Genomic DNA, 18,828 nt, shown 5'->3' on the forward strand with positions numbered 1-18,828 from the left:
GTTGCATTTTAAATAATTGTTGGGCGCCCAAAAGATTTTCGCCTTAAACCGTCTCTGATAACTTTTTAAGTTTTACGTAGATATTAATAAAAAAACGATACCTTTTCAGGAATATCATAGCATTCAGATTCACGTTGGAGGTTGTCCTAGAGAGTCGCGCAACATTGACGCAGTCGAACGAACGCCGATACAAATAAATAAATTTTATACTCGTATATTCGTTTTTAGATTGCGAAACGTGATTGCCGGTGGTGTGCGAAACCGATAAAAGTGCTATTTAATTATTCATTTCTGGGATTATTTTTAACATTCATGGGGATTTTATTTTTAACAATGTGAAAAGTTGTGGTGTGTAAGGTTTTTGTTAATTAATTTAGAATTGGGTAGCAAAATTAGAAGAATCAAAAATGATTAAAATTGACATGAAAAATTCCTTTATTATTTTAAAGTAGGTGGCCATTGGCAAACATATTTTGAATAAAAAATCAAAAATAATTTTGTTTTAAATTTTGCTTTAGTTTATCAGGATTGTTACCTAATCCAGAAAACTAGAAAAACGACTTATAATACTGTATTTACTAAAATAACTGAATTATACTGGCTACAAATTTAATACAGAAAAACTAAAAATATATATACTTACACCAATAACTATAGGTTTTTTTTACAATTGCCTATTAAATATACACCTGGATCTCCACCTCTGGATCAATATTTTTCCTTGATGTGTTTAGTTTTAAATTTGTCTATTTTCCTCTATTATTATCTTGACTTTTCTTTGTAGGGGCAAATTGGTCACTTTGTTGAAAAACTTCAATTATGACTGATGGAGAATATATTCTTCCCAGGTGAGTTTTCAAATTTTTCGACTAATTTTTTTTTTTTTAAGTTATTCTAGAAGGCTTAGGAAATTATAGTTAAAAAATTATTCATTTTTCGATCATGTTGAGGGCTCTTTTAATAACTTTTTAAACAATATAATCAGTTCCTAAATATGAGAAAACCATACAGATATAGTAAATAAAAAATAATTAATAAAAATTCAAACTAGTTTAAAAAATATAGAAAAGAGAAACATGAAAATTAAAAGAACATGTTTTTTATGTAATAAAAATCTTCTTATTAATTTTATAAAATATGGAATATAATAAGTGGGCATCTTAAAAAGGGCGATATACTTGACAATTTTACATGTACTGGCTAATAATCCAAATAACATTGTTATAGAATATTTATGCGAATATTATGTTTTTTTTTTAATAAGAATAGCTTGACTAGTTATTTGTGTAAAGGTTCCAACTAGATTTTTCTATTATATGTATGTTACATGTTCATGCTTTATCAGAATATTCTCAGTTATATATTCAACCTTAGATGTATTAATGTACTATAAATTTTCTACAGAAAAGATTAACGAAATTCCTTTACAGATCGATGAAAAAATTTGGTGTGGGTGAAGTGTCCTTAACATCTCAGTTAAAACTCCTTTTATTTGCCCATAGTTTTCTAGAATTAGGAAGTTTAATAAAGCATGTTCGTTGAAAATTTCTCTTCAATTATTCCGTTTTTTTTCTATATGAATAAATGAACATACATAGCTCCTGTATAAATTATAATTACAAGATTACTGAAGTGAAGGCCTATTATTTTATAAACCGTTTTGGCAAGGGCCTTTCATGTATTTTACTTTGGTAACTGGCAGTCCTAATAAGGATAATGGAAAAATGTTATCAAATTTTTGCATTGTCATCGGTCGTTGATACGTGTGCAACTGGATCAGTTGCGCTCAACTTTTCAAACTTAAACTGATAATTAAGCTCAAAGATTCCGTTACATCATGCATAGATATAACCCGAGCTAATAAAAGGGTGTTAAAAATGACAAAGACAAACCTGAAAAGTAAAAGGATAATAATAAAAAAAGTTACAGTGTTTAATCTGAATATTCCCAATAATGTTTTATACAGTGCTTTTCTTTGAAGTCCCCCCCCCATTTATTTTTTGAACGGGTCAAAAAAATTTTTTGAAACTTGGCATAAGTAAATTGGTCTATAGATACTATTTTTCACTGTAAACTAGGTAGTGATAAATTCCAAGATGGCGGCTGGGCGACATCTTGAGAAAAAATTTTAAATAAAAAGGGGGGTCGTGTGGTACCTCATTTTAAAGGTCTTAATGAGTACTTTATAACCCTGAAATATTAGACCCATATCTTAACCCGTTTCAAAATGGCGGCCTAATAAAAAAGTATTTTTTTTTATTTTAACGTTTTAGATTTTTATGATTTTTGAATAGGTAAAAATCAGTGTACGAAAATAAATGCGTCACTATTTTATTTTGACATAAAAACGACAGTTCTAAATGTCAAAATAACACATAAGCGCCATCTTGAATAAATGCATTAAATAGAAATCTTGTGTTACCTCATTTAAAAGGTTTTATTGAGTACTTTTAATATTTATTACATGGACTCGGTGGACTCCATTTTGACCTGTCTAAAAGTAACAGCCAAAAAAATACACTAATGCGATTTTATCATTTCACTATATCGAATCACTAACATTTGTCAAAATATTGAGGCAGATGTATTTGAAAATGTTCGACGTGAATTTTCAGATAGGTTATTTATGTGTCAAGAGGTACAAGGAAATCATTTCCAGCATCTTTTAAATTAAATATTGTTTTTCTTTTGATAAATTGTTTATTTGCTAATTGTAAATTAGTATTTCATTGTATTCTATTAAAAACGTTAATAAAATCGCAACAGTGTATTTTTTTGGCTGTTACTTTTAGACAGGTCAAAATGGAGTTCACCGAGTCCATGTAATAAATATTAAAAGTACTCAATAAAACCTTTTAAATGAGGTAACACAAGATTTCTATTTAATGCATTTATTCAAGATGGCGCTTATGTGTTATTTTGACATTTAGAACTGTCGTTTTTATGTCAAAATAAAATAGTGACGCATTTATTTTCGTACACTGATTTTTACCTATTCAAAAATCATAAAAATGTAAAACGTTAAAATAAAAAAAAATACTTTTTTATTAGGCCGTTATTTTGAAACGGGTTAAGATATGGGTCTAATATTTCAGGGTTATAAAGTACTCATTAAGACCTTTAAAATGAGGTACCACACGACCCCCCTTTCTATTTAAAATTTTTTCTCAAGATGTCGCCCAGCCGCCATCTTGGAATTTATAACTACCTAGTTTATAGTGAAAAATAGTATCTATAGACCAATTTACTTATGCCAAGTTTCAAAAATTTTTTTTGACCCGTTCAAAAAATAAATGGGGGGGGGACTTCAAAGAAAAGCACTGTATGTTAATTCTAATATCTGTTAATTTACTATAAATTTCTTATATAAAAGATAAACGAGATTCCTTTTCAGATTGATAAATGAATTTCTTTATAAGTGCCTATAGCAAAGGTGAATAGATATACGGTTCGTAAATATTTTCAACAATGTATTTATTATGACGAATTTTTAAGTTCTCACCTACAAATCTTATGTAAATTTTTCTAACAATAATTTAAAAAAAAACAGTTGCCGTAATTTTTAATGTTTTTGATTATACCTTAAAACGACCCTCAAATGAGTTTTTAAATTCATTTTACATTAGGAACTTAATATTTTATAGTTTAAGTTGGGATCCGATTTAAGGAATTTAGGTTATTTTATTATAAATCGTAGTAGTTTCAATTTTCTAGATTTTGTGTACGTGCTTGTTTTGATTGTCAGGGTTTTCTTCAAATTATTGATCACCATCGGTAAAAATAATAAAGAAAACTCTGACCATTTCCAAATTATTGCATGGGTCCTTATAAGATCACGTTTTCTGAAATTTGAATCAGTTTTGTTGTTTACCTTGAAAACACTTGAATTATAGTAAACGTGAGATAATAAAAAATTTGTAATCTTACATTGTCTCGTGATTTGAGTCTCACATCAAAGATTCCAGCCATAGGACTCATAAAAAAAATGTGTTTTTGATATAAAAGTGTATTTCGCTCAATTGTTCCGGACAGGATGTTCCTGAATTCCGTTATAATTGGTGTCAGAAGTGGGATATCTGGAAGCCTTTTAACACGAAATCAGAAATTAAAGAACTTGACTTTTTGGCTAGTACAGAATAACAGATACGAGACAGTAAACATGGAAAGAAACATCAGAATCTGATTAAAACTAGAGAGATATTTTGAATAAAGAAAATAAAGAGCGAGATAGAAAACAAGAAAACCATATTAAGAATTTCAAAGAATACTTACTGAACTTAAAAGCCGATCTTACAAAGAAGCATAAAAAACGAGATTCACATCGTCGAAAATAGAGATGATGCAAAGAGAATTAATGATCCACTTCGATGCAGCAGTCAGAGGAAAAAATTTATAGAAATACGTTAAGAAATACAGAACCTACATACTAAGTAAATACCCCTGTTCATTCGGATCCTGAAATTCAAAATATGAAAGTTAAGCGACGAAAATTTTACGGCAAAGATACAGAGTACCTACTTGAATCAGTTTGAGGCCGACAGGGGAATCTCTATGATAACGAAGAAAAGTCAATCAAGTTTAAGTTATGCCTAAGAGAAGCTACATATATACTAAGAATGGTTAGGATCAGCTTAATTCCTTAAGATGTACGGGTCTACTACAAGTGGTTTACTCGTGGTACTGATCGAGATAAAGTAGAAAAAATTGAAAATTCGCCATGACCTTCTGATAAATATCACCTCAGAAGCTTTCTCGGTTTATACATATATTACAGAAGATTTATAAAAAATTTGATGCATGAGCTATCAGAGGAAAAAACAGTATTTAGTTGGTCAGCAGATTGTGAAAAAGCAAAGAGCAAAAGAGAGCACTATGCTCTTCCAATTTTATTCTAATTAATTTTTTATTCCAATTTAATTTTTTAATGTATCCAATTCCTTGACAAGCGTTTATTTTGGCCACATTTTAAATGTTATAATTGGAGCCGTTTTTCAAAAAATTTAAATATGGCGAGCAGGTGTTTCAATGCCGTTAAAGACCAGAAGAGAGCTTCTGGCATCATTATAAATCATTGAACATTTCCATAAATATTTGTATGAACAACGATTAATTCTTGGGACTTACCATGCTTCTCTAAAATGTCTGTTTTAGTTCAAAAATGCTAAAGCATAAACATCAAGATGGCTACAACAGGTACAAGCGTATCACGTAAATATACAATAAAATGTGGGAAAGGCGAATATCATCGAAATGTCTTTGCTCTGTCAAAACATATTAATATTACCTTAAAAAGGAATTGAAGCAATAGACACAGATATTTGCTTATCATAGTATTAGCATTAACAGTCCTGAAGATTGGAACGCAGCTAGTATAATCCAGGATCAGTGTGATGACCCAGTATTTGGCTTTATTTATGAAATGAAGTTTTAACAAAGCCATTCTGGCTTTGAAATCTAATCTAAAGAAATATTTTCAATAAATCTCCAGAACTTAAACTGGGCTCAATGGAATTCGTTAGTTACACAAGATGGATTATTCAAAAGAGTTTGGGCGAGCGACGAGGTCTTAAAGCTGTCTATGGTGGTGTTGGCAGAGGACATCTTAGAGTTTGTAAGCTTTTGGCAAAAGTGCGAATAAGGTTTTACTGAATGGGCAGTGATGAACATGGTAAACCCTCGAATGGACAGTGCGAAGAATTTGCTACAGCCAAAGGCCCAAGAACTCGAACCAGGGAGAAAATAATACAAAATCTTTTTGGTGCATGCTTTGAATCAATTGCCATCGACGTAGCGGAGCCCTTTTCCTACTAGCAGCTTCAGAAATTGATATACGCCTGTTGTTATGAACATCTTCAGTAAGTTGTCCGAGGTTTATTCCATTTCAAACCAAGAGTAACTACACTAACAAAAGTGCTGTTCCAGTCTCGGATTTTGTGCCCACAGAGAGGATACATTCAGCCAAGGAAGCAAAGAGAGAAAAAATAAAAACTGAATTGATGATGCTTTATTTTAAGCGAAACATGTAACCTTCGAAACATACAAAATAATTTGAGACCGAGACTTAGGGTTTTTATTTTTTTTCTACTCTCGTAGGTCTCTCTCAGATAATGGACGAGTTCTTTCAACAAGGAAGGAAATTTGGGTCACAACTATTCCAACACGTATACCAGTTACTGGGAATATATTACACCTGCAAAAGTCTCCTGCATCCTCAGTCTGATGAGGTGGTTAAAATATTTAATCGCCCTGTTGAAATCTATTTAACTCTAAGCAAATTAACTGGGATTATACAACCATCTCTATAGGAAATATCGTTCTTTTATCCATGAGTCTACTAGAAAAATCCCGGAAAAGTTTACTTTTGGTGATAAACTTCGTTTACTTTTGGACATTACAACTGGGAGACCCGATAAGGCTGAAATCCTTGACGAGTACTTCTACCATCTACAAGAGGAGTTGCAAATGGTCCATGAACAGCCACGGGATAATATCATTATTATTATTATATCATTGTTTTTTACATAAACATCGTAACTATGTAGTGTAGATAATGTTTTTAAAAGTTTATGTTAAATTTTGACTTTTAATTGCGTTAATTTTTGTTGTACCTTTTAATTTTGACGTACTTTTTGGCATTTTAATGTAATTCTTTCAAAAATAAATAAATTTTAGTCTGATGATGATAAGTGAACCAATCGAAATGCATTATTCTTGATAAAAGATTGGGATTTCTAGAAAAATATCTTTCCATCCTTCCTAACTCGCGAAAATGCTAATACGTTAACTATTCTCTTAGCTTTTGCACTGTTTTGCTCTTAATTTGTAGTTTAATTTAGTTAGTTAAATTTATTTAGAGTTCTACTTAGGTTTGGATTGATATTTTTACCTATAGGGCCTAGTTTAGATTATTTAATTGTAAGTCCTGTTAGTTTAAATTTTCTAGATCTTGCTTGCTTGGATTGTCAGTATTCTCTTCAAGTGACTTTAAGGGATATCATTGGCAAAAATAATATAATTCTAACCAGTTCCGACTTATTCGATGAGTCTTCATAAGGGATATCGTTTTGTGATGGTCCGCTACAATACTGTATCAGTTAAAACTCTCTTTATTCACCTACGGTTCCTCAGAATTAAAGAGTTTAATAATGTATGTCGGTTGGAATATTCCTATTACATTATTCCCTCTTTTCCTGTATGAATAAATAAATATAACTTCTATACAATCATCTAAAAAAATATTTTACTAATATTATAAGATTACTAAGGGAAAGGCCTATTATTTGATAAATCGTTCTGGTAAGGGCCATTCCTGAGTTTTAGCTTAATAATGAATTAATAGTTTAGTACCAAGAGTATTATTCGATTATTTATTTATCTGGGAAATTTCAAATACTTTACACAAGGAACTTATAAAATGAGTTTTTAATGTATTGTAAACAATCGATTTAATTCTTAGGGTCCAAAACTCAAACGGATTTCCGAACGTTGCTATAATCGATATCGACATGTCCCAACAAGATAAACAAACCCCCACTCAATTAGTGGCCAAAGTGCGAAAATCCTTTAATACTGGTAAAACTAGGGCTTACGACTATAGGGTGGGACAACTAAAGGCTTTAAAATCCTTTTTAAAGGACCACTCTCAAGGTATATGTGATGCTTTACATGCGGACCTTAGGTAAGAAGGTTAAAACATTTTTAAAAGTTAAAAATAATTAGTTTTATTTTATTAGGAAACCCCAGCAAGAATCTTTGGTGTACGAAATCGACCTTCTAGTACAAAATATTAATTATATTTTGAAACATTTAAAAACGTGGATGAAACCTGAAGCACCGGATAAGCCTTTGATGAATTTTTTTGATTCTATACAGATTTACTCGGATCCTTTTGGGGTTGTTTTGATAATGGGAGCATGGAATTATCCAGTGGTTTTGACATTACAGCCTCTTATAGGTAAGATTCTATTAACCTTAGAGCTTTTTGCACTCCTCGAATTACTACTTACAACAAAAATCAAAAATTACATTTTAACATACGCAACTAACTAAAATAATTACCTGATTACATATTAATAGCATTTTAATGATTGGGTAGGATAAATTGAAAGATCTAATTGGTCCTAATTATATAATGCAATTTAATAGTTGCGTCTCGTAAATAGTTTTCCTCGTCATTTACCTTCTAATTATTCTGTTTATTAAAAACTCGTTTTACGTATTTCATTTTTTTTAATTAAGATTATTCCATACCACTCTATTTGACCAATGAAAGATCACACTCGATTTTGAATAAATATTTTTTTTTAAAGATAGATACAAGATTTTTAATAAGAATAGAAGAAATTTGTTCGAACCTATATTCCTCAAGAAGCAAAATATATGTGTTTTAGATCTGAAACTTTCCCTGTTCCTATCTTAGATAAAACTTTACGAATTAAGACACCTCTATGAGGAAGATAAGAAAACTCACTTAGTTATCCCTGTAAAGTTCCATAATGCATAAAACAAAAACGAAATATGAGTTGGTGTTAGAAGGATACTTAGCAACTTCTTTCCAAGTTGGCATTTTCTCTTTATTTATCTATATTATACACCAGCACTGTGTGAATATCGAGTAATATCTTTTTGCTGTTTTTTTTTTAAAATTATAGTAATAATAATAATAATTTATTAGTAGAAAATAAAGAATAAGCAATTTCTATATAATCCATAATACAATATTTCTTTAGTTAATAATAGCATAAAAATTCCCAGTAACAAAAACAAAATTCACCGAAAAATACATAGAATTAGGTTCAAAAGTAATAATTTTTAATTCTACATTCTGCTATTTGGTGCACAATTACATTTAAAATGCGTATGTGTGTGCACCTATCTCAAGATTAAAAATTTATAATAAGAGGTTTTAATACCTAATACACAAATATGGTTTACACATCCTCAAAAATAGACAATCCCACTTCAATAAAGATGACAAAAAATATATATGTTTTAAATCAGGTAAGAGACTATAATTACTGTTGAATCACACTCAGTAATTTTAGATTTGGCTTTATAGTAACTCTGAACCTTAAAGTTGTCAGGCAGGCCAATAAATATGTTAGGGTCTACACAATAAGTATGATTTTGAGATGGTGCATGTTTGGGGTTCTGCAAAGCAATATTTCCATGTACTACATATCTAGTATTCAATCCGTGCGCTAATTTTTCTTTGAAGTAATTATTTTTTAACATAAATCTGTTAACTGATTTATTACACATTTGTTCTAGATTGAGGACATTACTTTCTTGTTAAATCTTTCTTCAATATTAATTCTGGGAGGTGCTCACTATTAAAAAAAAATTTAAACCTATTTCTGTAGTACATACAACAATGAAAATATTGATGAACCAGCATTACCCGAAACAACATAACCATAATTTAAAATTGATTCGAAAAGAGCATAATAAATTATTTTTAGTGTCTTCAAGGTTAATATATTCTTAGTTCATAAAATTTATAAAATAGTTTTCCAGTTTTTTTAGTAGCATAGTTGATATGATCCCTTCTGTTCAGATTTTCAAGAAAAGGGAAAAAGCCATAACTTCTGTTTTATCGATGTTTAAAGAAAGACGGCTATGATCGAACCCTTCTTTAGCCTTTTGAAATTGCGGTCCTTTTTTTTTTAAGTATTCCAATTGTCCCCATTTATAATAATAGCGGTGTCATCAGTAAAGCAAAATAATTATATCATTCTTTTCTAGAAGTTTGCCATAATGCCATTTATATAAACTTCAAACAGGCGAAGAGAAAGGACTGTCCTCTGTGGCACATCAAAATCTACCACCAGCTTATCGCTTTCTTGCTCTAAAAGATTTGTACTCTGTTTTCTGTTACTTAAGTAAGATTAGTTAATTCATTTGTAATACCTTGAATTCTTTCTTTTGATCTTCTTTCTTTCTCTTCGGGGATATTCTTTACAATATGACAGCAGCATCTCATTTAAAAATAAGGGTAGTCAATCTAAATTGATACTGATAAATAGATAGAATTATGATAATCATAAACATAATCATAATTTATTCATCTCAATGATACAATAATTTTACACACGTCATAAATAAGGTACCAGTCTATTCTAATACCTAATATATAAACGCTAAGCATGATAAAACTTTATACAAAATACAAACTATAAATAATAAATAAAAAGAACAACCTATACATATACTATGATTAACATTTTTAAACAAATATTACTTGTAGAAGGCCAAAGATAAAAATTAAAATAGGCAAAAATACATAGTCACTTGAATAAAAGGAGTGAAAGGTAAGATTCTCATTTTAAAGGGCAGGATATTAAAAAAATATCGACGTAGGAGCCCGAAGCATTTCGACATTTCTTCAGATGATAGTAGAGGGTCACTAGATCAGCTCTATAATGAGTGTTGTACTCTTCTTATTGGGCAGATATATACTCACGGCAGAGTAAGAACACAAGTCCCCTAAAATAGCCTTACAATCCTCTCTATCCTTCAGCCTAGATCATAATGGACTTTCTCTGAAGTGCAAACATCCTCTTAGCATCGGCCGCATGGCTCCATGCCTATTGCATAGGTTGCATGTGAGTGGAAAACAGAGAAATATGCAGCCTTAAGAACTAATGAAGAAACCATATTATATTAAGGGTACGAAATAGATATAGAGTCTTGGTGAGTTTTGATGTTGAGGATAGTTGGTTAATGTGTGGGCCCCATTGCAAGCGTTCCATTCCTCGCCCACTCAGCTCTTTCATAGTGAACATCATTCTAACGGTTTTATCTGTATATTTAAAATAAGTCTCTTTCTGCAGAACCACTGTTGCACCCTCTGCTGCGCCGACACAGAACCCTCCAAAGGAGTAAGTAGAGAGTCTCAAAACGATACTGTGGTATCATCAGCAAAAATGGTACATTGAGCAACAGAAATAATAAGTGATAAATCATTAAAATACATTTAAAACAGCCCAATTAGAATTGATCCCTGTGGTACACCAATAGTAATGTCACCCTTACCGACGGCACACCAGAGAAGCACATCGACTTAAGTCTGCGTTTCAGAGATTTTATGGTCTGAAGGCTAACTGGGTTAAAATTACAGGTTTTGAACTGCAGGAAGATTTCATAGTCAACGCAGTCAAAAGCTTTGCTAAAGTCACAGCAAAGAGCTGTGCCATATTTATTATTCCAAAAGCATCAGTAATATTTGTAATCAAATACAACATACCAGAGACTGTACTTTTGTCCTTCCTAAAACCAAATCGGCACTCACTAGACAGATTTTTTTTTCAAAAAAAATCAACAATATGCAATTTAATAATTTCAGTACTTTTCCAGAATCTTTGAGACAATGGACGATAGTTTGAATTACCTTTTTAAAAGTATTAGGATAACAAGAGCTTCCTTTAATTGGGACGGGAAATAAGCTTCCTTAATACATAAGCTTATTAGGCTGGTCAGTGGGGAATAGTTTTTTCTAGACTTAAATATTTTGGCGTTTAGCCTAAAAATGTCCTTGCTGTTTTTATTTTTCAAATTAGAAATTATGTCATGAATCTTAATCAAAGAAATATCAGAGAATGAAAAGGTGCAGTGTTTGTTATGAATCAGGTAACAAACCCGACCAATGTTTGAGTTTGGTAATTAGAAAACAATTCTATGACCCACTACTAATTATTCTGGATTTTATTTTAATTTTTTTGTACAACAGCTGCCACACAGCCCTGCTAGGATTAATGTAGTACCATCAAATTGAGGCGGTTCAGACCGCATCAGCCCAGACATCGTTCTTGTTGTCTACTGCTGAAGATTTATAGCAGAGCTCAAAAAAATTGAATCTTCCTCCATCAATGAAATAATCCGCTTTTTCAATGAAGAATTTCTTTTTTAATTCTTTTTGTCAAATTTTCATTCAATTTTCACTCTTTTCTTCCAACTGAGAATAATTCTCTTTTGGTGTAAATATTTTTTCTTTTCCTTCTGTTTTGCAGAATTTTCTAGTAATTGAGCTTCCAGGTTAGTAAAATTTTTTTGCAACTTCACTTGCTGGCTGGCAGAATTCTATTTCTAGCAATTCGTTTTTTCAAACTTTACAACATTCGACAGACGTCACTTGAACCAGTAAAAACAAAGTTGTCGAGTCATCACCTTTCTTAAGATTGCGCTAAGACGTCGCTCCTGTACGTCTTCTTTAAGATCGTACCGCAGTCCCTGTCTTCCAGCTCCGTTTTTAGCTTAGTAACTTTTGCTACAAAACCAAACAAGTTCAACAGCTTTGCCATTTAAAGTTAAAGAAATAGTCAATTCTTGCAGTGGAGTTAGTAGGTCAATGCGTAACTAAAAATACTTCGGTCATCCTCTACTAAATTTATTTAAAAAATTATTAATCCGACATGTTTTGGACATATAACATGTCCATCATCAGGGATAAAAAATTAAGTGGTTGCGTCAATACATCTTATGGATATAGTGCCTCAGACAAGGGTAAAAGGTTAAAACGAATTAAGATAGATGATAATGGGACCAAACCTGGATCTATAAAAACCTTAAAATTACATCATTACGACAATACCAAGTACAGACAGTACCAAGACAGAGAAAATCTTATCAAGTCTAAATTATTTACAGCTTAAACCTAAGTTTATCATCAAGAAAACTAATAGTTTTAATCACTTGTTTTAGGAGCAATTGCAGCAGGCAACTGTTGCATTATCAAACCATCAGACCTTTCTGTTCACACATCACAGCTAATGTATGATCTTTTGCCTAAATATTTGGATAAGGACTGCTATGCTGTTTTCTTGGGGGGTATCCCGGAAACTACTGATCTTTTAAAAGAAAGGTATGAAGAGAACGAATATTTCAATTTCATACGAATTTTATTTTTTTTTTGGTTTAAGGGTTAAGTTGAGTGTGAAATCAAGTAATATCCAAGCCGTTTCAATTTTTTTCTTTGTAATGCTAATGTTTTGGCCCATTCTTCAGAGCGCCATATATTTTTTTTTTAATTTATAGCGCCCTTATATAGGCCGAAATAAAAGAAAATTTATTGGCAATAAAGAGAAAAAGATTGAAACATCTTGGATTTTACTTGACGAACATCCAACTTAACCTTTGAAATTCAAGACAATTAATCTGGGTCACTAATATAACATATAATTTCATATTTTGTTTTGTTGTTTAGGTTCGACTATATATTTTTTACGGGATCCACACAGGTTGGTAGGATAATATACAAAGCTGCGACGAATTTTTTAACGCCTTGCACGTTAGAACTAGGAGGAAAAAGTCCAACTTATATTGACTCAACTGGTAAGTTTGATCTAGCCTTTAAAGCAAATTGTCTTAAAATAAATCGAAATAGTTTTTAGGATAACTCTAAATTACAATTGATTTTTAGCTAATGTGGAAATAGCAACGAAAAGAATCTTATGGGGTAAATTTATAAATGCTGGACAAACTTGTGTAGCTCCAGACTACTTACTTTGCACTAAGGAAATTCAAGAGCAAGTCATTAGTTATGCAGATAAATTCATTAAAGATTTTTTTGGAAATAACATTAAAGAGTCTAAGGATTATGCCAGAATATTAAACGAAAGAAACTTTATGAGGTAAGATAAGTAAAGTATAAACGTGTTTATACAATGAGGAGCTAACCTGATCATTTTAGAGTTTGCAACTTGCTAAAGAACCAAAAAATTGCCCTAGGTGGCAACGTAGACGCCCAAGATCTTTACATTTCGCCCACTATTTTGATCGATGTGAAACCTGAAGATGACATAATGCAAGAGGAAATTTTCGGACCAATTTTTCCTATTATTAATGTGCGAGATGCCAATGAGGCGATCCAATTTATAAACAAAAGAGAGAAGCCCTTGGCCTTATATGTATTTACCAAAAACAAAAAAATTAAAGATTTATTTCTGACAAACACCTCCAGTGGCGGTGTTTGTTTGAATGATACCGTGATGCAATTGACAGTGGAAACTCTACCATTTGGTGGAGTTGGTGCCAGCGGTATGGGGAATTACCATGGTAAAAAGAGTTTTGATACTTTTGTTCATAAAAAGAGTGTTTTGCAAAGGAATTACAATATTATCGGAGAGAAGTTGCAAGAGTTACGTTACGCACCGTTCACTCCTAAGAGAATGAAAATGTTAAGAATGGCATTAATCACTTTTAACAGAAGCATTCCATTCAAACAACTGGCTCTTTATGGGTTGGTATTTGGGTTGGGGGTGGGAGTAACCATTGGAGGTTATTTCCTTAATAAGCATTTTATGGAGGAAAATTAACACAATCTTTTTTAAGATGTTTATTTTATTGTTTTTTTTAATTGTTTTTGAGTTAGGTAAAAATACTATTGTGTTCATTTAAATGAACTGTAGATTTTATGTTGTTGTGATATTAGAATGTAGAATATTAAGATTATTTGGTGAAAGATGTAATAAAAGTTCTGATAAAATCTGTATATGTTTATTTAGTATTTCTATTAGTTCAATTTTTTAATAATTGTTTTGTAAACTCAATTCATAAATTTTACAAGCTTACAAATACTTCTACTTTTGGTTACATTTTTTTTTCTTGGCCATTATATCTCATTCATTGTCCTACTCTAGCCCTTTAACTCTTTATCAGTGAAAGTTTCTTGTTCATAATTACCTATTTATTTCTTTTTAATATAATTTTATTCTTGCTAAATTTTATGATATTATACTATATCAAATAGTTTTTACTATATCTAATAGATCCTTCAAAAGCACGAATTCTTCTATCAGCCAATTCTCTTATTTATCTTCATTCTTTATACCCTCTTCTCTATTTCCTTTTACTGCTATTTTATTTCTAGACTCATTAATTTTTTTTCTATTTTACTGTTTTTTTCCTTAGTTGATATTGTGACATACATTCTTTTCCAGTGAAGCTGGAATTTTACTAGTGAAAGTTTCTCTTTCTTCACACTAATTTATTCCCTTTTTTTAGTGGTTTTATTATGAGACTCACTAATTTTCTCTCTATTGTATCGTTAAGTCCTTCAGTTTCCTTACAAGTTAATTCTTATATTCATCTTTATTCTCACTAATTTATTTTCTGCTACATTCTCTTTTTATTCGACTTTTCAGTATTATTATTATCAGTGTTAAAGTTGCCACTTAGCGCTTGTGTTAAGGTTCTATTGATTTTGGTTATGCCGAGTGCAACTTTCACACTATGTGACCTGTACTCAGCACCACTGCTCTCACCACGTCGCATTACCGCATTACTATTATTTTATAATAATTAAGAAAAAAAACTGACATTACCAGGACTATCAAGATCTGCTTGCAGCTACATACAGTCATGACGATTCTTAACAATACGAAAAACCTTCATGCCACCATCAAACATAGAAACTTATTTCCAAATACTCGTAGAAATGATATTGGTAAAAATGAAAAATAAAAATGCAGCTAGATTTCTCACCTGAAGGGCACAATTTGGCACAGGCAAGATATAAAGATAATTTGAACCATTGTAACGAAGTTACAAGATTTTATTTTTATTTTATAGAAATATGGATTAGCCCAAGTTGATAGCTTTAAGCCGTTACATTTAATTCCAGAATGAATTATTCAAACAATCATTTACATAAAAGTGATGTGTTAAAAAAAGTGATGTTATACGTGAATTGTAAATAAAAGGTATTTTTTTTAGAGGCGGAGAACTTTAAATTGAAATTAAACACAAAATATTTTATTGATATGAACGAATTTGCTTTTATATTAAATAATTTTTTTTGGCATTAATATTTAAAAATGATTTCGGGCATGTGAGCCCCATGGCTGGCACGTACGTGGCGTAATCTAGAGGTCCAATTTTCACACATTTTTTCCAGTACTGCAGGCTGTATTTCGGCAATCACGCGTCGTATGTTGGCTTACAAGTGCTCAAGTGTTTCGGGTTTATCAGCGTAGGCATGCGACTTAACATAGCCGCAAAGAAAATAATCTAATGGCGTCAAGTCGCACGAACGAGCTGGCCAGTTTACAGGTCCATTCCTTGAAATTATTCGTTGCTCGAATGTCTCTTGCAGTAAATTAATTATTTGGCGCGCTGTATGGCACGTGGCACCGTCCTGCTGATACCACATTTCTGCAACGCCTGCAACGGTTTCCAATTGAGGCTCAAAAAAGTTGGTTATCATGTTTCTGTATCACTCACCGTTTACTGTAACGTTCTAACCATCAGCATTTCTGAAGACAAAAGGACCAATGATTCCACCGGCCCATAAAGCGCACCAAAGGTTAGTTTTTCTGGATGTAACGGTTTTTCGCCAAAAGCACGTGGATTCTCATCCCTCCAAATTCGGCAATTCTTTCTGCTTGTTTACATAGCCATTTAACCAAAAGTGTGCTTCATCACTGAACAAAATATTTATATGAAATCGTGGATCAACAGCAATCTTTCCTTCCGCCCATTCAGCTAATGTACGGCGCAAAAGATCATCTTGGGGTTTCAACTCCTGGACAAGTTGAATTTTATATGCTCGCAATCCGAGATCTTTGCGCAAAATTTTCCATAAAGTGGATGGACATAAGTTCACTTGTTGAGAACGACGACGAATTGACACATTTGGATCATTATCAACACTATGCTGCACAGCAGCTATCGCTTGTTGCGTGCGCACTGTACGGCGTCTTACGGAATGCGTATTGTCGACTAGAGTAAAAGTATTGCGAAAACGATCAACAGTTTCTGGAAATAATCTCTCTGAAGGACGATTATGAGCACCATAAAACTCACGTAATGCCCGATGTGTTTCTCGAATAGAACCATGTCTTTCAAAATAAATTAAACAATTTGGAAACGTTGCTCCGGCGTGAGTCTGTTCATGATGAATTGCCAAACCAAACTAATTTAAAAATAACCCAGAACTGTCAGGTCGGCTGTTAGCAGATATAACCTCGTTTTCGAAAATTTATTGCACCTACTTCATGGCTTAATGGTGACGAGAGTGAACTTATGAGGAGTATGAGACGGACAGCAGAGATTTAAATTTCAACTATGTCTAACTAGTTTTATTTCTTTAAATTTTTTTGCAATGAAGCATTTTATAGTTTTAGGAGAACCTATTAATTTTAATGAGATTGCACATAAAAATATCTTAGTAACTACTTAAGTATCACAGTAACTTGGTCCGTTATTTTCATGTAAACATACTGAAGACACCCATAATGTAGGTATTATATTTATTGTTTTGTTTATTTTTAGATTTCGGTCCGAATTAATAATATAATAAAATGAATAAAATAATAAGAGATATGGGATAGTTTATTCAAAATTCACTAAATAAAATATATTTTTTATATAAGCAACGAAAACAAAATTCCCTTATTATTCTTTTTGATTGACGTATTTATCGTTTAACGTGACAGTTAGAGGTGATAGCGTCGCTATACATGTTCCTTGATTAAAGAATTTTTTATTACGTCCATATGAATTTTTTAGTATGTTGGGCTCGTGTGCCCTACATTTGCGAGGGGTTGGGATAAATTGTTTAGAACGTTATTTACGAGCCTTCTATATACTTTTTCATATGAACAGAATCTCAAAATGTTAGAAAATATGTAGGCTACGAATCTCTGCAGAATAAGGTATGAATTTTTCAGGGCTGGGTATTAGCTTCTATACAAATAGTGAAACCCGTTCACTATTATAATGTAAAAGCACTGCTATCATTTTGGCAGATAGATTCAGACAACTTTCGTGTTTTCTTTTCTTATATAGGATACACTTAGTAGTTTTTAGATGTGTTTGTTTCTAATTCTTGCCGTTGAGCTTTAGCACAATAATTATTTTTATAATTAGAATTATAGAAAATATACGCAATTTGGCAACTGCGAGTCCATGTGTCGAAAATTTGACAATGTAAATATCAATAACGAATTTCGATCAAATAGGCTATAGTCACAAACTTAATAAATATACCTGAACTGCTAATGCATATGACCACAATACCCCAAAAATGACCGCTGCCTGGTGGCCGCCATTTTTATGGTGGTGTCCTTTTGATGTTGGTCACTCTGAACATTTTCAGTGTTGCCAACAAAAATATATTAAATAACGGTAATAAGGTTGACTCTTACGTTTGACGTGTGACCTGTCACGAACTAAATTAATTTTTTTCATTGACATTATTTTTAACCATCATTGGGATCTTAAATCAAGACTCGATATGACTGATTCTGAATAATATTTTCAATTGTGGGTATAGCGGATTGCCTAGTTTTTAGCGGTTTGTAAACGACACGCTTGGATCTATCGTCTGCATCACGCGCTATAGCTTTCTCCTTATTTAATACGTGGATATCAGCATCATTATTTAAACGTATTTAGTTCACTGTTTCTCAAAACCGAATTATTGTGAATTTTCTGCCTGTGTTGTTTATCATAGAATAATGAATATTATATAGAGTTGTTTATTTTTACTGTATAAATCCTTGCTTACAAACCCCCATAAACTTATCTATATTTTGATTTTTATAGATAGTTGTATCTATTAATGTGGAAACACTGTACATAGAAGGCAAGTAAAAGTCGTAAAGTAAAAATAGAAAAAAAAGTGTTTTTAACTAAAGTTGTTAAATAAAGACAATCAAAAATTTAATTATATAATTTTCATGGTATTAGGATTTATAAGATTCAAGATTATCAGAATAAGAAAACAAATATTTAAAAGTGCATGCATCTATCGGACATTAATTCAAACTTTGTTCCATTTTAGATGAGGATTACTTTCTTTCATACATGAAATTCGTAAAGAAATACATT

At 31.6% G+C, this 18,828-nt stretch overlaps 2 protein-coding genes across 4 annotated transcripts in view; one reads left to right on the plus strand and one right to left on the minus strand.

Moving 5' to 3' along the window:
• LOC126738060 (synaptotagmin-15-like) overlaps window positions 1-18,828 on the minus strand; it is a 196,081-nt gene that overhangs the window by 32,128 nt on the left and 145,125 nt on the right. The window lies entirely within an intron of this gene.
• Window positions 128-14,486, plus strand: LOC126738059 (aldehyde dehydrogenase, dimeric NADP-preferring-like). 2 transcript variants are annotated; one of them, XM_050443237.1, is made up of 8 exons: window positions 128-348; window positions 785-848; window positions 7,457-7,678; window positions 7,734-7,954; window positions 12,700-12,859; window positions 13,202-13,329; window positions 13,418-13,628; window positions 13,688-14,486. In XM_050443237.1, the coding sequence occupies exons 2-8, from the start codon at window positions 820-822 to the stop codon at window positions 14,310-14,312; spliced, it is 1,596 nt and encodes a 531-aa protein (XP_050299194.1). In that variant the 5' UTR covers window positions 128-348; window positions 785-819; the 3' UTR covers window positions 14,313-14,486. The 2 variants fall into 2 exon arrangements, with proteins under 2 accessions (XP_050299194.1, XP_050299195.1); XM_050443238.1 differs by lacking the exon at window positions 128-348 and adding an exon at window positions 426-448.

This window comes from Anthonomus grandis, chromosome 6, assembly GCF_022605725.1.
Source record: "Anthonomus grandis grandis chromosome 6, icAntGran1.3, whole genome shotgun sequence".
Taxonomy (NCBI): domain Eukaryota; kingdom Metazoa; phylum Arthropoda; class Insecta; order Coleoptera; family Curculionidae; genus Anthonomus; species Anthonomus grandis.

Coding starts and splice junctions, on each gene's coding strand:
- LOC126738059 (XM_050443237.1), top strand. CDS start 820: ATGACTGATGGAGAATATATTCTTCCCAG. Junction 13,330..13,417: donor AACTTATATTGACTCAACTG/GTAAGTTTGATC, acceptor ATTGATTTTTAG/CTAATGTGGAAATAGCAACG. Junction 13,629..13,687: donor AACGAAAGAAACTTTATGAG/GTAAGATAAGTA, acceptor TGATCATTTTAG/AGTTTGCAACTTGCTAAAGA.